This window comes from Equus przewalskii, chromosome 2 (genome assembly GCF_037783145.1).
Source record: "Equus przewalskii isolate Varuska chromosome 2, EquPr2, whole genome shotgun sequence".
NCBI lineage: Eukaryota > Metazoa > Chordata > Mammalia > Perissodactyla > Equidae > Equus > Equus przewalskii.
Window position 1 is genome coordinate 44,353,818 of NC_091832.1, and position 21,026 is coordinate 44,374,843.

A 21,026-nucleotide genomic window follows, 5' to 3' on the forward strand; every position below is an offset into this window, starting at 1 on the left:
CATCCACCCACAGACCCAACAGTGATTTCTTGAGTATCTTCTCTAGTGTCTTTCTGTGGCTTTTGTAGGTAAAATTTTGAGACTTTCTCCTTTATCTCTTTGGCTCTGTCCTTATTTCCCTCTCTCTGTCTCTTTCTCTCAGTCTATCCCCTTGTCTGTCCCTCAGTTTGTCTGTCTCCTAGTCTGTCAGTCTGTCTTCCCTGAGTTCCTGCCTCTGCTTCTCTCTCGGCAGGGCTGGCTCTCTTGCCCTCTTTTGTCCTGTCTTTCCCTGGTCCTTTGGGTGTGTCTCCTCATCCTCTCCCTCCTTTGCCTCTCTTCCCTCCCCATCCCTGCAGTGCTCTGGGCCTGCAGAGGGGCTTCCCCCTGCCTTCACTGGGCCCCCTAACTCCCCCCTCCTCCCTCTCCCCGCTCCCAGTCCCTTAGGATAAAAGGCTCACCTGTCCCCCCTCCCGTCTGCCCAGCGTGCTCAGGACTGACTCTTTGATGAGACGCCAATGAGACGATGTCTGGGTTTTGTTAAATGGCGTAAATAACTTATTGCTCCTCTCTTGGGCAGGAATACTGCAGCAGAGGGCCTGTGGCATGGGGGGGGCGCTTCAAAGACCGATGGGAACTTTAGTCTTGGTACCCCCTCCATGGCCAGCCCTAGGGTGACCCAGCAGTGCCCAAACCAGAGACCCCCCACCCTCTGCCACCCACCCCTTCACTACCCGCTGTCCTGACCCTCGTGTGGTCTCCCTGGGCGCCACCTCCATCGCTGAGCACCTCCTAGACATCATATCAGCAATTTTCACTCCTACTTTCAAATTCTCCATCACCCTGTGAGAAAGGCAGGATTAGGCCCATTTTAAGGACGAAGAAATGGGCTCATTGGGGGACCCCACCAGGAAAGGGTGGCAGTTTGAAGTATGCACGCTCCTGTTCCTCCCTCCTCCTGGGCCCCAGGTAGTCTTGTTCCCTGCTTGGTGCTGGGTTGGGGTGGGGAACGGAAGCAGTCCCTCTCGCCAGGCCCGGAGAGGGTGGTGGGCACTGAGCTGGCAGATTTGCAGAACCCAGGGAGGGAGCGCTTGTCCCAGCTCCTGGCTCGGCCCCCCGCCGATCCTTCAGCCCCTCTAGATCAGATGAACTGGCTTTTCTTTCCACAGTCATATGCTTGTCTGATCACCTCCTATTTGCAAGGCTCATGGCTGGGCTGCCTTCTTGCCTAGGCCCCTCTGAGCTGGGCTCCCTGGCTGCCCTTCCTCAGAGGAGGGGGCAGGAGCTGGGCTGAGCATTACCCATGGGTTGAGCATGGACACTTGTAGTGGACCAGCTGGGACCTCCCTGAGGGACCCCACGAGACCTTCCAGACCAGGGGCTGGCCTGAGTCACCTTAGTGTCCCCAGGCCACTCCCTGAGCTTGGCTTATAGGCCATGCTGTTTAAATGCTTGTTAATATGGAGTAAGTCTGAATTCTGGGAGGGTTCAATGCCTGGGGGAAGGGGCAGGGGCAGGGACCACACATAGTGGTGGGAGCTGCCTGCCTGGGTTCCATCCGGGCTCTACCACCTGCCAGTTGTAAAACTGAGATGTGAAGTGATGAGATCCTCCGAGCCTCAGTTTCCTCATCTGCAAATGGGGTAATAATAGTGCATCTCCCAGGCTTGCTGTGTGGAGTAGATGAATTAATATGAACATATGCTTCCTGCTTTGAGCCCGGTGCAGGTGGTATGTAGGTGCGTCCGTGGTTATAGCGTGTTAGTCTGAGAAGGGCCCACTCAGCTTGTCTGGGCTGCAGTCTGCAGTGTGGCCTCGGGGGCCTGCAGGGCTGAGCTGGAGCATCTGCAGGGGGCTGCAGAGGGGCTGGGAGGAGCTTCAGGAAAAGCAGCAGAAGGTACCTCTCTCTGCCCCTTTGCCCCTACCCGTTCCCCTGCTGTCTCCATCTCTGACGCAGCCTCCCCAGGCCTGCTCCGACCTGGGAGCTCAGGAGGTAGGAGAGATAACAAGGCTAATGGGTCCTAATTATAGCCCGGCGTGGATCGATGGAGCCTCCGCCCTGGAGGGGCAGGGCTGGTGCGGGAGGGTACTGCCAAGCAGGCCAGAAGCACTGTGGGGCAGCCAGGAGGGGCCAGGAGCTCGCAGGACAAGGAGTCCTGAGGCCGTTTCTCCTGGGGACCCTCACTCCTCACTCCAAGGCGGGCCTGATCCCACCTTACCACTGGCTATACCCTGAGGAGTGGGCCGGGGGGGGGGCACAGGACACAGGGCTGGGGGCTCCAGGAGGGGCTGATGGGATGTGACTCCCCACGTCTGGTTTCAGAAAGCTCAGGGCCTGTTGCAGAAGAGGGAGGAGGGGCTGGGGCTAGGGTGGGAATCATGGGGGCTTTGTGGGGGCAGAGTCGTAGGACGTCAGCCTTGGAGTGTCCTCAGGGCTGCCAGAAGCCGTGAAGGGAGAGGAAGGGCCTGTTAAGAGATGGTGGGGCAGGGTGGGGTCTCCATCCTCGAGTGCCAGCCCTGGAAGCTTCCTGGAGGAGGGATTTAATCAGGCAGATGGTCCTGGGCTGTGAGGTCTTCTGGGAACGGAGGAGGAGCTCTGTGCATGGGCACAGGGTCTGGGGCCTTATCCTCTGAGGTTCGTTCTGGGCATGGATTAGGGCCAGAGTGTGGGCCACCCCGCACCACCTCCTCTCCAGGCAGGGTGGGGCACAGCCCATGGCAGATCACAGGCTTCCTTCCAGAACCTCCCACAGCCACCTGTGCATCCCCTTGTCTGTTCTGCTGGGCTCTCGATTAGTGACTGTGTGCTGGGCTGGCCTTCCCAGTCTAGGGGACCACCCTGCTGAGGGGACAGGGGATGCAGGGTAGTTGCGGGAGGCAGGAGGGAGAGAACCCCTCATGATTGCATCAGCCTGAGCCCGTTACATAACCGGTGCTGGGCATTGCCAGGCTGTGGGGGTGGCTCTGCCCAGGCGGTGTCCCTGCGGCACTGGGGGAGGTGGAGGTGGGCGGGGGAGTGGGTAGGCGTGGATGGGTGTCCGCTCCCCAGCCAGGCTCTCTGCCAGGCCCATCACTGCTCCCCAGGCCCCTCCATTCCAGGACGACTCTGGGGGTCCCTGTGCATGTTTGCAACTGGCCTGAACAATCCCTGCCCCTCCCACATCAGGGTCAGAGGGACAGGACGGGGTCAGCTTGAGCAGCTTCAGCCTGGCTCTGCTTGCAGCCTGCCCACATTAACCCAGATTTGGCCCAGCCCCTCACTGCCCACTCCCTGTCCGCCATAGCCCCGGCCAAGGCCACCGCTGTGCCCTCCATGTGGTCTTGTCCTCAGCAATACCCCTCTCTGCCAGTCAGAACCACCAAGCTCAGCCCCTGGGGATGGCCAGCACTCAGGCCACTGCCTCTGTGGCAGCTCCCCATCCTGCCTGGAGTCGGCCTCCCTCCATGCCTGGGTTTGCCTCGCAGGATGGAGACAGGGTTGGGACTTGGGCATGCTCTGCCCCTTGCCCCTGTGTACTCCTGGGGTCTGTACAAGTCAGGGTGAACACTTGCTCCCTGGGTGAGGAGGCCATAGGCCTCTGGCCGCCCTGAAGAGGGGCCCTGGTGCAGAGGGGTGCCCAGACAGTGGTCCAGCCCCCACCTTCCCCTGGTCGGGGGTGGTATGTGTGGGAACTGACCTGTGGGCTGTGGAGGTGGGAGGGGCGTCCACTGGGCCACCAGAGTCACCAGCTCCCTCAAGCCGCACCTAGAGTGTGGCGAGGGGAGTCACAAGACCTGGGGTGGGAGCCTGCCCGTTTCTCCCTGGGGACTTGGTGGGACAAGGGTCCCAGGCCAGGGTGGACCCGTGTGGAGGATGGGGGGCTGGATGTTGGTGTGTCCTGAGTGTGCACACGTGTCTGAGCATCTGCGGTGTGTGGGTCTGACACATTCAACAACCACAATGTTTTAGGGTGAAAGACCTCCTACGTGGAGGTGTGGGGCCCTGTTTCTTTAAACTTGATGCATGGGGGCCGCTTTGCCCCTTTCCTGGGACTTCTCACCCTCCTCAGGGTCTCTCGGGGGGCAGCCCTGCAGTGGGGTCCCGCTCGAGGTTGTAGCCAGGCTGAGTGCGACCCCAGTGATGTCTCCCTGCACACCCCGGTTGGCTCTTCTCTTTGCCCCCCTGGGTGCATGTGGGGCAGCGAAGGGGGATGAGGTAGGACAAGCTGGGCTGTGGGCATCAGGGCCCCCAGCCTGTGTGGAGCACTGGCTGTCTCGTGGGCCCCTTTTTGTGACTTTTTGGAGGTTTGGCTGGTTTCTTCTGGAAGCTTCCTTTGCTCCAGGCAAATGAATGTGTCTCTACTCTGGGTGGTTTGTTCTTGTAGCATCTTCTTGCTGCTGTTTGCCCCCAAGAGGACCCTCCCTCCTCCCCGCTCCGTGGCCCATGTCTGGTCCCCAGGAACTCAGGGCTCACTGCCCTTTCTCACCCGATTTCCCAGGTGGCATTAGACACTATGCCCCCAAGGCAGCGGGCCACGCATCCAGCCCTCTCCCCTTGGTGGGGGGTGGTGTGAAGCTCGCGGCCAGCTGCTTCCTCAGTGATACCCCACCTGACACGTGCACCCTGCCTGCTGCCCTCTCGGCCTCATACATTCATGAAGGAGCGAGGGGGTCCGGGAAGGGCAGGCAGCTTCTTGAAAACTCACGTGTGGTGGATGCAGCATCTCTGTGGAATTTCACATCTTCCTGGTGCCCAGCAGGAGTGTGTTGGGCTTCCTGCTGTGTGTGTGTGTCTGGGGGAGTGTACCGTGTGGGTGCATGTGCGGGATCAGGGTGAGAGAGGAAGCATGGTCTTCGATTCCCCATTAAGGGGGGTCCTGGCATCCTCCAAACCCCCGGGCATTGCTGAGCGGCTCCACGTGGTCCTGGGGTGACGTGACTTGTGTGTCCCCGTCAACCTGCATTCACAAGCCGTCTCCCAGCCACACCATGGGCCACCAGAGGGCAGAGATGGGCCCCAACCCCTCCCTGGGGCCAGCTGGAGATGGCTTTGTGATCCCATGGGACCGCTTTCTCCCCAGGGAACAACATCAACAAGACCTCTTAGTCAGTCACTCACTTTTGCTCAGCACATTCAGTTTCCTGAGCACTGTCATGTCAGGGTAGGTGTTACTGTCCCATTTTACAGATTAGGGAAGGAAAGGTCCAGAGAGGTGAGGTGATGGGACACAGCCCACCAGAGCTGGGATTTCAGTGTTTTTCCAATCACTGAGTCTGGGTAGGGGGTGGCTTTGCGGGTTTGGGAGGAGGCTGGGGCAGGGGAGCTGGATGGAGGGAAAAGGGGTGGGGGGTGGGGATTATAAGTGGGGGTGAGGAGGGAGGGGGAGGGGTGGGGCTAGGGAGGATGGGGTGGCCATGAGTTGGCAGTGTTGGGTGGCAGAGGAGCTGGCTGTCCCAGCAGTCCTCACCTCTCACTCTGTGTCCCTGGGGTCTCCCGGAGGGAAGCAGGGGAGTAACCCCCTCCCCCTTCTGCTTCCTCCAGAAGAAGAAGATGGTGGCCTCGAAGCCTTCGATGATTTTTTCCCTGAGGAGCCCGTGAGCCTTCCCAAGAAGAAGAAATCCAAGAAGCTCAAGGAGAACAGGTCTAAAGGGAAGCGGAAGAAGAAAGAGGTGTGTGGGGGTGGGGCGGGGCTGCGAGGAGGTGTTGGCTGCCCACCCCGGGCCTGCGCAGACAGCGCTTGTCTCCCGGACCTGCCAGGGTGGGTGTCCTGGGAGCTGAGTTTGAGTGAGAAACACCAAAACCCGTGCACAGTGGGCTGAGCGGTGGGCACAGACCTTCCCAAGAGGGATCCGACACGTCCTGTGAATGTCCGGGGGTCATTTATCCTTTCTCCTGTCGTGGCCATCCTGGGCTGTGACAACATGGGTCCCCAGCACTCGAGTCCCTTCACTGAAGGGCCCCTGTTCCCACTGCACTGTGCGTCCACTGTCCCAGTCACTCTGGCCGTGCCTTCTGCCTTTGGCCCCGTCTGCCTCAGGGCAGCCCTCTGTCCTGCTTTGCTGCTTCCAATCTGTTGTGAGTTGGAATCCTAATGAAAATGATAAAAGTGGGAGAGGAGTAAGGAGGCCCTGGTGGGGCTGGGGTCCCCTCTGAGTCACCGTGAGCTTTGTGACCTCATTTTCGGAATGCTTCCACAGGGACTCACTTATCCTCAAGGTCGACCTTGGGAATCGGTGAGATGGGGATGATGATCACCTTTGGCAGATGGGGAAACTGAGGCTGACTTGCAGCTTAAAGCTCTTCTCACCTGGAGGGGGGAGGGACGGTAACAGGACAGTGTGACAGCTCCCATCTTCTCTCTTTGTGATTGCTGCCCACCTCTTTTTGGGCGTCATCCCCGATCCTCGAGGCGGCCCGTGGGGAAGGTGGTGGCGTGTGCCCCGCTTTACAGACGAGGGAGTGGAGGCTCAGAGATGAACTTGTCCAGGGTCGCAGTGACAGCCAAGATCTGGACTGGGGACTGCTCCTGTGTCCAGCCACCCCCCTGGCCCGTTCCCCCAGGGCCCGCCTGCCCTGAGGGGAAGTGATGTCAGTTCTCCGGCCTTCTCACTTCCCCTTCCCAGAGGGGGACCCACCTGGCCCAGCCTTGCAGGGGAGGTGGTGGGGGAGGTTTGGTGGGGAGGTATTAGCGCCCTCCGTGGCCCTGGGGCAGAGCTGGGCCCAGACTCAGAGTGAGGTGAGGAGAGGAGAGCATATCCCGGGCTGAGGGTGCAGGTGTCTGTCAGAGTGTTCTGGGTGCAGCCAGTGAATGACTCAAGGCTAGAGGCGCCTCAGAGGCCACTGTGGGCCTCTTGCTTGTCCCCTGAGTGACAAGGGGTCACTGGAAGGCTTTGTGCAGAGGTCTGTGATGACAGCTCCCACAGGCTCCTGAGGGCACTGAGAGGGCAGAATGGAGGAGACCTCTGAGGATGGAGGGCTCATGACCCTGGGCAGGTGAGAAGGGGAAAGATTTCTTCCTGAGAATCTGCCTCTGAAGCCACTGCCTGACCTTATCTGAGTCTCGCTTCTGTGTCCGCAGTAAGGGGGGCACCACCTGTCCACCTCCCCTGCCTGTTCTGGGGTGAACCAGATGTGGACCAGCAGGGTACCTTTATGTGAGAAGTGCCACGGAGAAGGCCAGAGGCACTTGGGGGCATCCAGGGTGTCAGCCTGGATGTGTCTAGAGGGCAGGGCCTGCCTCGACTGTGCCCCAGGTTGCCATGGTGGTCAGCCTGGGACCGACCTGTTGGGAGCTCAGGGCCTGGGACAGGGAGGTGTCAGCCCCTGGCCCTTGCGACTGGAACCACCCCAGGTGCGTCCCGCCTGTGTCTTTGGTGAGGTTGGGGTCAGCATTGCTCACCTGGACCCTCCACTGTGCTGCTGTCCTGGCTCCTGCCCTGCCACGCCCCTGCAGTCCTCTGTTTCCTGGGAAGGACTTCCTAAGGGACATGTCTCACCACGCCCCACAGCTGCCCTGTCCAGGCTCCAAGGCCTCAAAGCTGCCTCCCAGGCCCCCTCCCTGCCTCCTTTGTGCCACATCCCCGGCGTGTGGGGACTGCCCTTTCTTCCCTGAGCCTCCTCCAAGCCCAGTGCTGCCCCTGCCCGGCACCACCTTCTGTCTCTGCTGTCGCCCAGCTCTGTCCTCACTGCCTGGGCTCCTGGCATTGGTCCAGAATCGATGTGTGTCTCCTCCCAGGACACCCCGCTCCTCACCCTGGGGCGGCACATGGGCATACAGGCTCTGAGACTCTTCCGAGGCTTTGTCCCCATTATCCAGCTGGGTAAGTGGAGGCAGCAGACAGGAAGGGAGCATCTCAGTGGGGGAGATGCTGTGGACCAGCTCCTCTGCCATGGGGAGGGGCCTCTGAATTCCCTGCTGTGCCCGCCACCCCCCACCCTCCCGCCACTGATACCCTCACCATCCTTGTTTCTTCTGAGGGGCAGAGGATAGATGGTTCTGGAGCTGGCAGGACCTTGGGATGCAGGGGCCGACTTCCTGGTTGAGGCTGTGAAATGTTGTTCTGCTGCGGTCACTCCTCTCACCCCCAGACCTGAGGCTCTGTGGACGTGGGGTGGAGGTGGATTTTAGGGTCCTGAGGCCTAGTGGCTGGGGCAGGGGCTTCCTGCACAGATTCCCCCCCACCGCGCCCCCCAGCTTCTCAATGTTTTCTTTCTCTTGGAAACTGGGCAGGAGGCTCAATGCCATCATGTCCTTGGTCTCAGGCCTTCAGGCTGGGTCTACCCAGTTCCCAAATGCAGATGAAGGACCACCAGGGGTGCCACAGGGGCCTGTGGGCGCCTGCCTTCCTCCCCTCCCCAGCCAAGGCAGGGCTGGCTTTTCTCTCGCCCTCCTGGGCACAGGGTATGGCAGGACCCTGCCCCTGCCACTGCCAGGAAGGAGGCTGGAGGGGGGCAGGGCGTGGACAGTGGTGAGGTGGGGGGCTAGGGGGAGGTCGGCAGTGGAGAGGTGGGCCATGTGGCCCCCAAGGCCTGAGGGCTGGCGTTGCCGCCCCCGGCCCAGCACCAGGGTCACTCAGGCCTCCTCCCTCCCTTCTTCCTCTGGACCTACCTGGACACACGTTCTTGTTCTTGTCACTGTGTCTGTCCCTCTGGCTCCTGTCTCTCTGTCTGTCTGTCTCTCACTATTCTGGCCTGCGCTTGGACTCTCTCTTACATCTCTTGCTCTCCCTCCTCGGTCTCCCTTGCCCCGTCTCCTGTTCCATTTCTTCTTCCCCCTCCAGCCTCATTTCCCTCCCTCACTCCCTCCGTTTTTTCTCTCTCTTCCTCCTCTTCCATTCTCTCCACTCTCCCTCCCCTCACTTCCTTACCCTCTCTCCTTCCTCTCTATACTGAGATGCAATTCGGGTTCTCAACAAGGGTGGAGGGCTGGGTGGACGAGAGGCCTGCAGATGTCCGGGCAGTGCCAGACAGGCCCCCAAGGCGACCCTTGGGCCATTGCTGCTCTCTCCCCTGAATTCCTAAGAGCCTGGCTTGGCCAGCTGTCAGATCTTAGAGGGTCTAGAGCATGCTGCAGCCAGAGAGCAGGATCCTGGCCCCCCTGTGCCCCCCGCGCACCCATAGGCCAGGGTCCTCAGGACGTGAGGTGGGCAATCTCACCCCTTTCCTCCTCTCCGTCTCCAACCAGGTGGCCCCAAGATCGGGTGGTGGGCGGAGGCAGCAGAGGGGCTGGGCGGCGGAATCCATGCCATAGTTTTTTTTGGAGGGGGGTGGGCAGGAAGCAAGTCGTGGATTCTGATTTACATAAAATAACCAGGCTGCGGCCAGAACCTGAGCATATGTAGATGAAGCTCCTTGTCAGACCCAGCGCAGGAGGGAGAAATGATTTCAACCTGTACCGCAGCGGTTACCATAGCAACCAATTATTCAGTGCTAAATTATAACTGTTTATAACACTCGTGAATGGGAAGGCTCATATTTCATTCTTTCTTTTTCCCTCTCAGTCTTGAAGGACCCCAAATTGAGAATGACCAACTCTCCAAGTCCTTCTTTTCCAGTGTAAATGCCTCCTTTTTTGTGCTGAGTTCTGGTTGTAGAAGCAAGGGAGAGGGAGACTCAAGGCCCTGATGGAGAGACATCTGCAGAGCTGGGGAGGAGGAAGGGTGGGCGGGGACTGTCCATTTGGGGTCCCCAGGGCCTGCACTGGGGGCATGCTGGGGCCTCAGTGGGCCTGGGGCTCAGGGCAGAGACCCCTCCCACCTGCCCCCAGCTGCCTGCACACACAGCCTGGGTGTGGTGTTTAAGACAGCTTTGCAGCTGGATGCTGTTGGGTGCTCCAAGTCCACTAAGATTCCTCTACCAGCAGCCGCATCTCCTGTAGCCACGCCCAGGGCTGCTGCAGCCCAAAGGACGGCATCAAGGTCAAAGCCCTGACTGACTGTCATCCTGAAGTTCACTGTCGTCCCCCACGGTGTGGCTCAGGGCTGAGGTTGGTCCAGGGCTTTATTAGGGAGTTATTGCTCCGTGCCTGTGTCTCCTCCCCTGATCGTGGCTTGGCCCACACCCGACTCCGTAAGTTTCAAGATACTGAACGACTGGCCTCCTGGTTCTCCGTCGTTCCTTCTCTCCTTGCCACTGGCTGATGCCGCATCCCAGGTCCTGATGCTGGGTCAGTTCTCTTCGAGTTGTTTTCAGAACCATTTGCTGCCCTTCTCCTTGCCCCTTTCTCTGCAAGGAAAGATTATTTTGGAGAGAAAGAAAAGGAGGCCCAGGTCTAGAAGTGTCCGAACAGCTGGATGCAGAGATGTGCCTATGCTGCGGATGCAGACTCATTGTGCCAGCGCGAAACCAGTATCTGAAGACCTGCCCTGCCCCTCACCCTCAGCCAGCCCCCCGGTGTGGGCAGGAGGGTTCAGATGAGATCTGGTGCAGGTGGGGGTGGGCCCAGGTGGTGCGAGCTACATTTGGTGGAGGGAGAAGTTAGGGCCTGGAGGGGATGAGTGGGCAGGGGTCGGGTGAACTGGGGAATCAGAGCTTTCTCTTTGATGGGCTTTCACCAATGCAGCTAGACAGCAGAGGGAGAAGGCTGCCCTTCCCTGAAATGTGAGGCTGCCATCACTGCCATCACCCATGGACGACTGGGCACTGACAAGTAGCAGACGAGCCCTGCCATAGCTCTGGCTCGTTCCTCAAGGAGGAACTCTGCCCTCCTGCTCTCCCACTTAGCCCTGGAGTGGATGCCCAGCTTGGCGCCTTCTGCCAGGCCTCCCTCACTCCCCCTCCCCCACACCGCACTGTGCACAGACAAACGAAATCTACTGGAGGCGCCTTCCCCTCCTCCCTCCCTTCCTCCTCCCCTCTCTCCAGCTCCCTCTGGGCCCTGCATGTGCAGCTGTGCTGGCCACTCCTGGCCTCTCCTGTACTTGGGAAGTGGCCATGCCTGCTTCCCATCAGATGCTCAGGTCAGCTCTCCCTCAGGTGCGGCCACAACAGCCCCTTCTTCCGGCATCAGATTGTCACTCTGCACTGTAATTGTCGCCCAGCTGTAGGCAACATCTATGTAGTTGGCTTTAGCTCAGTCCTGAAATGCAAAAACGAGGAGAATGAGGCTGGTGTGTGTCTAGTTTGTCGTCTCGCCTGCATCTTTGGCTTCCAAGCAGATTTGGGGTCGTCATGGGTATTGGGTCTCTTCCATTTCAAAACGTTTAAGGCCGTCTCTTACGTGATCCTCTTAGCACTCTTTGTGGCATCTCCATTTCACAGATGAGGAAGTTGAGGCCGAGGTGCCACAGTGACTTGCCTTGTTCCCAGGCTAGCAAGGGGCAGAGCTCCAAGGCATTCTCTGTCCTGCAGCCTCCCCAGGGAGCCCCAGGACCCACAGTCAGACCACTCGGGTATCAGCTGGGTATCAGCTGTGGGTCCTCCTGCCTTATCCCTGGTCTGGTTTGTGGAATTTGCCCCAGGGCAGTGGAGGGCCAGCCCTGTAACCCTCCCTCAGGGCTCCCACAGCCTCTGTCCGTGGTGCTGAAGTTCCTGGCAGCCACCTTCTTCCATCCTTACCTTTTCTGGGATGAGGGCTGGGGTAGCGCTTGTCTCAGGTCTTTTGAAGGGTGGTCTCTCGAAGCTGGCCGAACTCTATGCCCTCAGGGAAAATGGACGTCCCTGTCTGACCCCCATTTCCCCAAAGGAATGAGGCATAGCTGGGAGCTGTGGCCCCAGGGCCCTGCCTCACCACCAGCGCTGGCAGCATGAGAGCCTACCTGCAAGGCTGTCCTGCCCTGGGCAGGCTCTGGCAGTAGCCAGGACTGGCTCTGCCCCTGGGGCCAGCATGGCGAAGTCAGTATTCTGGGAAACACCCGGTTCCGGAAAGGCGCAGAGGCCCTGCTGTCTGCCAACCACCAGCCAGCGCACTGACTCAGCGGCTTAATGAGCATAAAAGGTTTGGGAGCAGGGAGCTGGCGGCAGAGAGGGAGCTGAGATTCCAGGAGAGTCAGGTAGTGCAGGGATCCTGTTGGGGGGGGGGGGGGCGTCCTTTCCCAGCTGTTTCTCAGGAAGAGCCTCCTTCCTGGGAAAAAGACCCTCAGCTCTTTACTGTGTGGCTCGAAAGGGCAGAGATCAGGCTTGGGCCTCCCAAGATTCTCCAGACAGACCTGCTGCCCTTGCTGACTCCCTCCTCTCTCTTTTCCCCCTCCCTCCTCTCTCTTTTCCCCCTCCCTCCCTCCCTCCTCTTATGCCTCTCTCCCCCATTGCTGTTTCCTGAGTTCATTTTCCATCTCTCCAGTTCTCTCGTCATCTTTTCCATGCCTCTCTTTGCTCACCCTGAAAACAGTAAATAGCCAGCATGAAGATGACAAGCCTGTGCTGTAATTGGAGCATGAGTGCCCAGCCTCTCTGTGAAGACCCGGGCCGAGCAGGCTGGGAAGGGCTTTGCCAGTCCACTTGCATCTGAAAGGATGCGAGTAAACAGCTTTCTCTGAGGGGCAGTGCCTTTCTGGTGGGGATGCTCTGGCTGTAAACGCCCTTATCTCCATATAAATGGGCCATTTTCTGCCTGTACAGACGGGAAACTAAATCAAGGAAGCCAAGCTTAAGAGCTGCCTAAATTACCTTGTCTCATGTTAAGACACAGCGGCCAGGGTGGGGGTGGTAGGGAAGGTGGGCTTGTGCCATAGCAGCTTCTGGAGAGCCCACAGGCAGACAAAACTGGGATGTGTGTTCTGCGTTAATTCTAGGTTTCACTTGACCGGCACAGTTCCATAGGATGCATACATAAGCAGAGAGGTTAGGTACTGGGAGAGAGGCTCTCTTTCCCACCCAACTGGGACTTTTCCAGTGCACTTTGTTTTCTGGCTCTCTGGGCCTCTCCTCTGCTGTGGGCTCTTGGGTCTGAGCACCATCATGCAACACTTTAAAATCCCAACATCCACAGAAACCTGTTCTGATGGAAGCAGAGCCCGAGCCTCCCCTCCCCAGGGCAGTCCAAGCAGGCTGCATGGGGAAGCCTGACTTCGCCAGAGGCCTCGCCTCACCTGCACACTCCACCATTTGCCCACTCAGCGGGGATGAGACCCTTGACGTGTGCCGGCTCCGGGCAGACCCTCTGGCTGGGCTTCAGTGCTGAGCTGTGACCAGTGGGACACCGAATGATCCAGAAAGCGTGGGCTGACTGACTTTGCTGGGCGGCCACTCTCAGGGCAGTACTGCTGCCCAGGACTCTGGACTTGCTTGGGGCCTGTGTAGCCCTCACTGTCTCCCTTTCTGTTCCAGGGGAGCAATGATGAACTATCAGAAAATGAAGAGGATCTGGAAGAGAAGTCAGAGAGCGAGGGCAGTGACTACTCCCCTAATAAAAAGAAGAAGAAAAAACTCAAGGACAAGAAGGAGAAAAAAGCCAAGAGAAAAAAGAAGGATGATGATGAGGATGATAATGACGACGGATGCCTGAAGGTAACCATTGAGGGCCGGCTGGAGGGACTGGACTCCGAGAGGCCACACCTGCCGGGACTGGCTGGGCCTCCTGCTGTCAGTTCTCTGTCTCCCGGCCTGGGAGCCCCTGAGTGAAAGACCTGAGCATCCTTTCCCCCGGTGGCTGTCGGGAGTGGACGGGTCTGTGGCTGTGAGTGTGTGCCTGTGTGTGTGCATGCACGTGGAGCTTGGATGCAGTTTGTGAGAAATACTGCAGCCACAGGTCTTGAAGACATATCTGAAATAACGATGGGTGGCGTTTAGGGGTTTGGGAGGAGTCGCGCAGCCTCTTGCTGATGTACTGTCTGCTCTTCTGCCTGTTCGCGCGCACAGCTGTTCTGAGGAGAGTGATGGTCTGAGCTTAGGTTTTGTGTCAGGAGCCTCTTGCCTGGAGCAGTTTGGGGAAATAAAACAAATGGAGCCTTTGCCGATAAGAAGCGGCTGGACAGCTCCGCTTAGGGTGGGAGGGGAACTTTGTCACTCAGCCGCACTCTGACATCCCGCCCTCGTGGGCCAGAGTGTCCCCGTGAGCAGGACTCGGGGGCCTGCAGCTCCCCCTGGGTAAAAGCATTTTCCCCATGAAGGTGGGGAATGATGTGAACCGAGCCAAGGCTCCTGGTCTCAGAGGCCGCCCTGTCGGGGCTCCTCTGGGAAGAGACGGGGCGAGGGTGAGGCTGGTGGGCGGGCTCTGGGCCTAGCCCTCGCACAGTGGGCAGAGGTCAGCGAGTCATCAGGAGCACCTGCTTCCTTTGTTCTTTCACGGCACCCAGCCTCAGTTTGGGCCGGCCGTGGATTTAAAGATAAGTGTTCCGTAAATATTAGTACAGTGGCTGTTGGGGGAGGTAGAAACAGTGACTGTCAGCAACTGAAGTTGGGAAGCTCCGGTGGTGTCCCGACACCCAGAGGGATTTCATCCCTTGGCAGGTGTGTCGTGAGTCATCTGCGGCTGATAATAGCTGAAGGGCTGACAGCTTTGAAAGATGAACTTACGGGAGCGACTTAGGGTTATCCTGTAACAATGTCACCCGCTCGCTCACATGCTGCTCTGCTTCCTGGGGGCGGGGGCCGAAGGCCTGATGAGCCTCCAGGAATGGCTGTGTGTCATGGGGGCAGGTCGGTCATGGGAGGGGCTCCCCCATGGCAGCACCTCTGAACTGTCACAGAGAGCAGGAGGAGGCTGGGAAGCGAGTTCTGGAGCTGCTCTCTTGTGCCAGGCAGGCCTGGTTCTCAGCTCCAGGGCGCTTCAAGCTGAGGGAGCCTGATGCTCCACCCGGCGGCCTTCCTTAGTAGGAGCAGACAGCCCAGCCCCATGGGGCTTAGGCAGTAAGGGGGTTTGTCGGATCAGGGCCCCAAGAGTTGATGGGCAAGGAGGCTTCCAGCCTGTGGGGCCCAGTGGTGTCTTCTGGGGCCTTGTTTCTTTGCATCTCTCACCCTGCCTCTGCGGGGTCAGCTCCGGCCTCAGGCCAGGCACCCTTGTGGCTGGGAATGGGTGTAGCAGCAGCTCAGGGCTTCTCTGCCACCCACTGCCCCATCCAGCAGGAGGGAAAGCAGGCCTGTGTCCTAGTTGTCCACACAGGAGACCCAGCGGTCCCCTTGGCCGCACTGGCTTAAGTCATGTGCCCACCTGGACCAATGGCTGTGGCCTGGGAGTGGCTGTGCTGACTGGCTGAGTGGATCAGTGGCTGGGACTGGGGCAGCTCAAGGCTGTCTGGAACAGGTGGAAAATTGCAGTGAGGGCCCTGTTGCAAGCACACGTGCTAACCCATTCCCTCCTGTGAGGCAGGTGCTGTAACCCCGTTTTACAGATGGGGAGACTGAGGCCTAGAGAGGTGAAGTAGCTTGTCTACCTCTCACTGCCAGTATATGGCAGCGCAGGATTAGAACTGGTGTCTCTCTGGCTCCAGAGCCCATCATAGCCAGCACCCCCACCCCCACCCCATCCCGTCATAGCCAGCACCCCCACCCCCACCCCATCCTGTCATAGCCAGCACCCCCACCCCCACCCCATCCCATCATAGCCAGCACCCCCACCCCCACCCCATCCCGTCATAGCCAGCACCCCCACCCCATCCCATCCCGTCATAGCCAGCACCCCCACCCCATCCCGTCATAGCCAGCACCCCCACCCCCACCCCATCCCATCATAGCCAGCACCCCCACCCCATCCCGTCATAGCCAGCACCCCCACCCCATCCCGTCATAGCTAGCACCCCCACCCCCACCCCATCCCATCATAGCCAGCACCCCCACCCCATCCCGTCATAGCCAGCACCCCCACCCCATCCCATCATAGCAAGCACCCCCACCCCATCCCATCATAGCCAGCACCCCCACCCCATCCCATCATAGCCAGCACCCCCACCCCTACCCCATCCCGTCGTAGCCAGCACCCCCACCCCCACCCCATCCCGTCATAGCCAGTACCCCCACCCCCACCCCATCCCATCATAGCCAGCACCCCCACCCCATCCCATCATAGCCAGCACCCCCACCCCCACCCCATCCCATCATAGCCAGCACCCCCACCCCATCCCATCATAGCCAGCACCCCCACCCCATCCCATCATAGCCAGCACCCCCACCCCATCCCATCATAGCCAGCACCCCCACCCCCACCCCATCCCATCATAGCCAGCACCCCCACCCCATCCCATCATAGCCAGCACCCCCACCCCCACCCCATCCCATCATAGCCAGCACCCCCACCCCATCCCATCATAGCCAGCACCCCCACCCCATCCCATCATAGCAAGCACCCCCACCCCATCCCATCATAGCCAGCACCCCCACCCCCACCCCATCCCGTCATAGCCAGTACCCCCACCCCCACCCCATCCCATCATAGCCAGCACCCCCACCCCATCCCATCATAGCCAGCACCCCCACCCCCACCCCATCCCATCATAGCCAGCACCCCCACCCCCATCCCATCCCATCATAGCCAGTACCCCCACCCCCACCCCATCCCATCATAGCAAGCACCCCCACCCCATCCCATCATAGCCAGCACCCCCACCCCCACCCCATCCTGTCACAGCCAGCACCCCCACCCCCACCCCATCCCATCGTAGCCAGCACCCCCACCCCAACCCCATCCCGTCATAGCCAGTACCCCCACCCCCACCCCATCCCATCATAGCCAGCACCCCCACCCCCACCCCATCCCATCATAGCCAGCACCCCCACCCCCACCCCATCCCGTCATAGCCAGTACCCCCACCACCACCCCATCCCATCATAGCCAGTACCCCTGCCCCCACCCCATCCCATGATAGCCAGCACCCCTGCCCCACCCCATCCCATCATAGCCAGTCATAGCCAGCGCCCCCACCCCCACTCCATCCCATCATAGCCAGCACTCCTACCCCTACCTTACCCCAGCCAACCTGGGGCTGCTGGGTCATCTGACACTGGGCTGGCTGTCTTGGGAGGTCACACTCCTCCCTGGGCCTCAGTGCCCCATCTGGAAAGTGAAGCAGTAGCCGAGGGACCCTCTCAAGGCTCTGCCCTTAGCTGGGCCATTGTCCTATGTCCCTGTCCTGGCCAGGGCTCACCTTCCTGGCCCCAGAACCCGGCAGTGGCCAGTCCTTTCATGAGGTCCATGCGTGACTGTATTGGGGGGCATCCTTGGGCGGCCCCATTTCTCCCCGACCTGCCTTAGACTGCCCCTTGGCCCTGCCGCCTCCCCAAGGACATCTGCTCCCCTAAAACCCATCTTTAGGCCACTGTTCTGTGCCACCACCCAGATTCCTGGAACAGATTCCTTCCAGGGAGTGAGTCCTGTTACATTATTCCTGCCCTGGGCACGCACATGGCCTCCCCTACCAGAGCCCCACATTAAACCCCCAGCCACTTGGTTCTGTACCCCCTTATGAGCTGGCATCTGAGCCGCTCCCACTGATCAAGGGGTCTGCAGGCTGGGCTGCCTTAGGATGCTTTCAGTGGTGAGTGAGAACTGCTCTTTTTTTTTTTTGAGGACGATAGCCCTGAGCTAACATCTGCTGCCAATCTTTCTCTTTTTGCTGAGGAAGACTGGCCCTGAGATAACATCTGTGCCCATCTTCCTCTACTTTATATGTGGGACGCCTGCCACAGCGTGGCTTGCTATGCATGGCATATCTGCACCCGAGATCCGAACCGGCAAACCCCGGGCCGCCCAAGCGGAACATGTAAACTTAACCACTGTGCCACTGGGACGGCCCCAGAACTGCTCTTTTAAGTTGCAGACACAACCTCTTCCCCGCTCCATTGCTCTATCCCGAGGCCTCCTCGATGGGGGCCCTGGGGGTAGGGGTGCAGGTTAGAAGGACCCCCGCCTCTGATTCCTCCTCTGGCCCATGTGTCCATAGGAGCCTAAGTCCTCTGGACAGCTCATGGCTGAGTGGGGCCTGGATGACGTGGACTACCTGTTTTCAGAGGCTGACTACCACACGCTGACCAACTACAAGGCCTTCAGCCAGTTTCTCAGGTGGGCCGTGGGGCCGGCTGCCATGGCTGGGCGTCCATGGGGACTGACTTTGAGGCCTGCACTCCCCAGGTGGCATCAAGTCGGGGTGGTCAGAAGGACAGAACCCTGGGCTTGTGGGGTGGGGTGGGGCTGTCAGGCCAACACTGACCCCAGGCAGAGCTGGCAGGTGGAGGAAGGACCCCCTTCACTGTGGCAGATGAACACACATTTAATTGATAGTGGTCCCAGTCAATCCCAGAGGCCTTAGGCCCCCATGGCCTCTCTCAGCTCTGGAAGAACTGGGACCAGACACCCAGTGGTCTGCTGCAGGCCCCTCTCTCTGGCCCCTCAAGTCTTGCAGGGTCAGGAAACCCAATTGGAACATCACCAGTCTTATAAACAGGGAATCAAGAATGTTTGGGGGTGGACTGCTGTCTCAAGCTTTGTCCTCTTCCCTGCTCCCCCTTTCTGCCCAGTTTTCCCAACCTGGAACATGGGGCTGGTGCCACATATCCCAGGGGTGGGAGAAGGGTGGGTCCTGCTCGGGGTCCCTTGGTGGGGGGCGTCTTATGCCTCCACAGCGCTGCCCTCACCTTCCCGCCTCACTCCCCGATGCAGGCCGCTCATCGCCAAGAAGAACCCGAAGATCCCCATGTCCAAAATGATGACCGTCCTGGGTGCCAAGTGGCGGGAGTTCAGCGCCAATAACCCCTTCAAGGGAAGCTCGGCGGCAGCAGCTGCAGCGGCAGTGGCTGCAGCTGTGGAGACTGTCACCATCGCCCCTCCGCTGGCCATCAGCCCCCAGCAGCCACCCCAACCTGTGCCCATCCGCAAGGCCAAGACCAAGGAGGGCAAGGGTAAGGCTGCGGGTGGATGGGCCCCAAGCCCTGGAGCCTGGGGCAGCTGGAGTGGCCTTTATTAAGGACCCAGTGCCTCGTTTGACCTCGAACCCACTCCCCCTCTCTCAGCTGTAATGCAGCATCTTCGTAGCTTCTGTCTTGCCTGCCTTTTGGGGCTGGTGGAGAAGCGGAGGAGACAGTGTGCTCAGAGCTTTGGGAGTTTTGTGCCTGGCCCCCTCTGACTTGGCCATGGCGAGAGGGAGAGCAGAGGCCCATGCTGCTGGGAGTCAGGGGGCTCTTGAGTTTGAGGCTGTGTCATTCCCAGGGAGAAGGGGTCCCAAGGTTAGCTCATTGATCCTTCATGTCTGAGTACCTACTGTGTGCAGGGCTGTTCCCCAGGCCCTCGAGGTAAAAGACGTGCATGGGCGTGGGCATGGTCCCTGCTGGCTTCCTGGGGAGGCCTGGAAGGTGGTCCAGATGCTAAATCAGACTCAGTGGTGGCGTGTCTGGGTGTCTGGGTGCCTGGGTGGGGAGAAGGGGGACAGTAGAGGCTCTCTGGGACTTGAAGTTCTGGGGGAGGGAGATCCCCTGGGTGGAGGGTTTCTGGTCCCTTGGGGGTGGGGACATTGATCTCCCAGGGCTCTCAATGGTGGGGTCGCTCACAGCTCAGCTTTCCTGGGTGCCCTGAGTTGGATTTTGATGGGAGGCTGAAAGGGCTCTGGGGACCCCATTTTTCAGCCTCAAGGAGCTTTGGTTTCTGGGCCCATGTCCCCTTTGCCGGGTCCCTGCAGGGCCTGGTGGGGAGAGTGACATGGGGTTTAGAGACTGCTCCTGGTCTCCTGCTGCGCCGTCCTCCACCCTGGGCCCTCCCAGCCTGCCTCGCTTTCTAATTTCCTCCCGGGCTCCAGCCGCTGAGCTAATCGATTCCCTGGGCCGCCTATTCAGAGCCTGAAAAATTGAAATAGATTTTCCGTGGCACTGCCGAGGGTACGGCTGGGCTCCCAGCCCATCTCCCTGTGTGTGGTACGGCTGGTGGAGGGCCTGGGGCGAGGCCACCTGCCTCCAGGCCCCCATCTTCCCTGCTCGGCGGTGGGAGAGGCCATTGGAGGGTCATTACTACTCAGGTGGCTAATTGTCCCGTGGCCAGCTCCATAAAAATGGCCTTAACCCTGCTGGCTACCTGGGAGCTAGCGTTTCCTGGGGTGACTGGCATAGGTAAGACAGCCTTGGGTGGTGCCAGCATTGCCTGGCTGGCAGCTGGGGAAAGGGCCTCCTGCCCTCCCACATCCCTTCAGGACCCAGGTAGGGGCCAGAGGTAGGTGGGTGTGCCCACAGTGGCTCTGCTGGCCATGGGGGCCCATGGCCCCACTGGGGACCACTCCTTTCTGGGGAGAGGGGGCAGGACAGTGTTGTTCCAAGATGGCCAGCATTTGCATTGTTGGTGGAAGAGGCAGCATGGTGGCCAGAGCAGAGCCTGGCTCGGGGAGATTCTCTGGCTCCCCCGTCACCTACTGTGTAACTTTAAGCAAGGACTTGACCTCTCTGAGCCTCGGTCTTCTCATCTGAAAAGCATGACAATGACGGAAGTAGTCCTTTCCTTGTCGAGTTACTGTGAGGGTGGAGGGTACTCTGGGTGGTGGAGCGGCAGCAAGGTGTGGCCGGGCTGCTATCCCACTTTACTTTTCAGGGCCAGGAGTGAGGAAGAAGATCAAAGGCTCCAAGGACGCAAAGAAGAAGGGCAAAGGGAAGAAGGTGTCTGGGCTCAAGTTCCGCTTCGGAGGGGTCGGCCCCAAGAGGAAGAGAGGCTCCTCGGTGAGCATGAGTGTGAGTGTGTGAGAGCGAGCGTGTGTGAGTGTGTGAGCGCGTGTGAGTGTCTGAGCAGGAGCGTTGTGTGAGAGCATGTGTATGTGAGTGTTGTATGAGTGTGAGCATGAGTCTGCATGAGTGTGAACATGAGTGTGTGAGCGTGTGTATGAGTGATCATGAGTGTGTGGGGGTGTGAGTGTGTGAGAGAGGCGGACTGGAATGTGAATGTGTGTGTGAGAGACAGTGGGGCTGCACGTACTTGAGTGTGTGTGGGTGTGTGGACATGTGAGCAGCCTTGGGGTGCATTTGCACATCTGCATGTGTGCTGAGTATGCATGGCACACAAAAGTTGGGGTGACTGTGGAAAGCAGGGCTGTCAGTTCATCCTGAATGGGGTGGGGCAGGTCCTGCAAACCCCGCCCATTCTACATGAGGCCTACTGGGCCTCAGTTTCCCTGTCTGACTGGGGAGGGGTTCAGACTGGATCTTCCAAAGGCCCCTGTCGCTTGGCCTCTGG

The 21,026-nt window shown here is 59.6% G+C and overlaps 1 protein-coding gene across 11 annotated transcripts in view; it reads left to right on the forward strand.

Annotated features, from left to right (window-relative positions):
* Nucleotides 1-21,026, forward strand: part of CHD5 (chromodomain helicase DNA binding protein 5) — a 66,788-nt gene that overhangs the window by 4,729 nt on the left and 41,033 nt on the right. For all 11 annotated transcript variants that reach the window (XM_070611019.1, XM_070611018.1, XM_070611022.1 and 8 more), the window contains exons 2-6: nucleotides 5,498-5,625; nucleotides 13,220-13,399; nucleotides 17,767-17,885; nucleotides 18,483-18,721; nucleotides 20,391-20,515. In XM_070611019.1, the coding sequence (XP_070467120.1) occupies nucleotides 5,498-5,625; nucleotides 13,220-13,399; nucleotides 17,767-17,885; nucleotides 18,483-18,721; nucleotides 20,391-20,515 (791 nt within the window). The remainder of the gene's footprint in view (nucleotides 1-5,497; nucleotides 5,626-13,219; nucleotides 13,400-17,766; nucleotides 17,886-18,482; nucleotides 18,722-20,390; nucleotides 20,516-21,026) is intronic.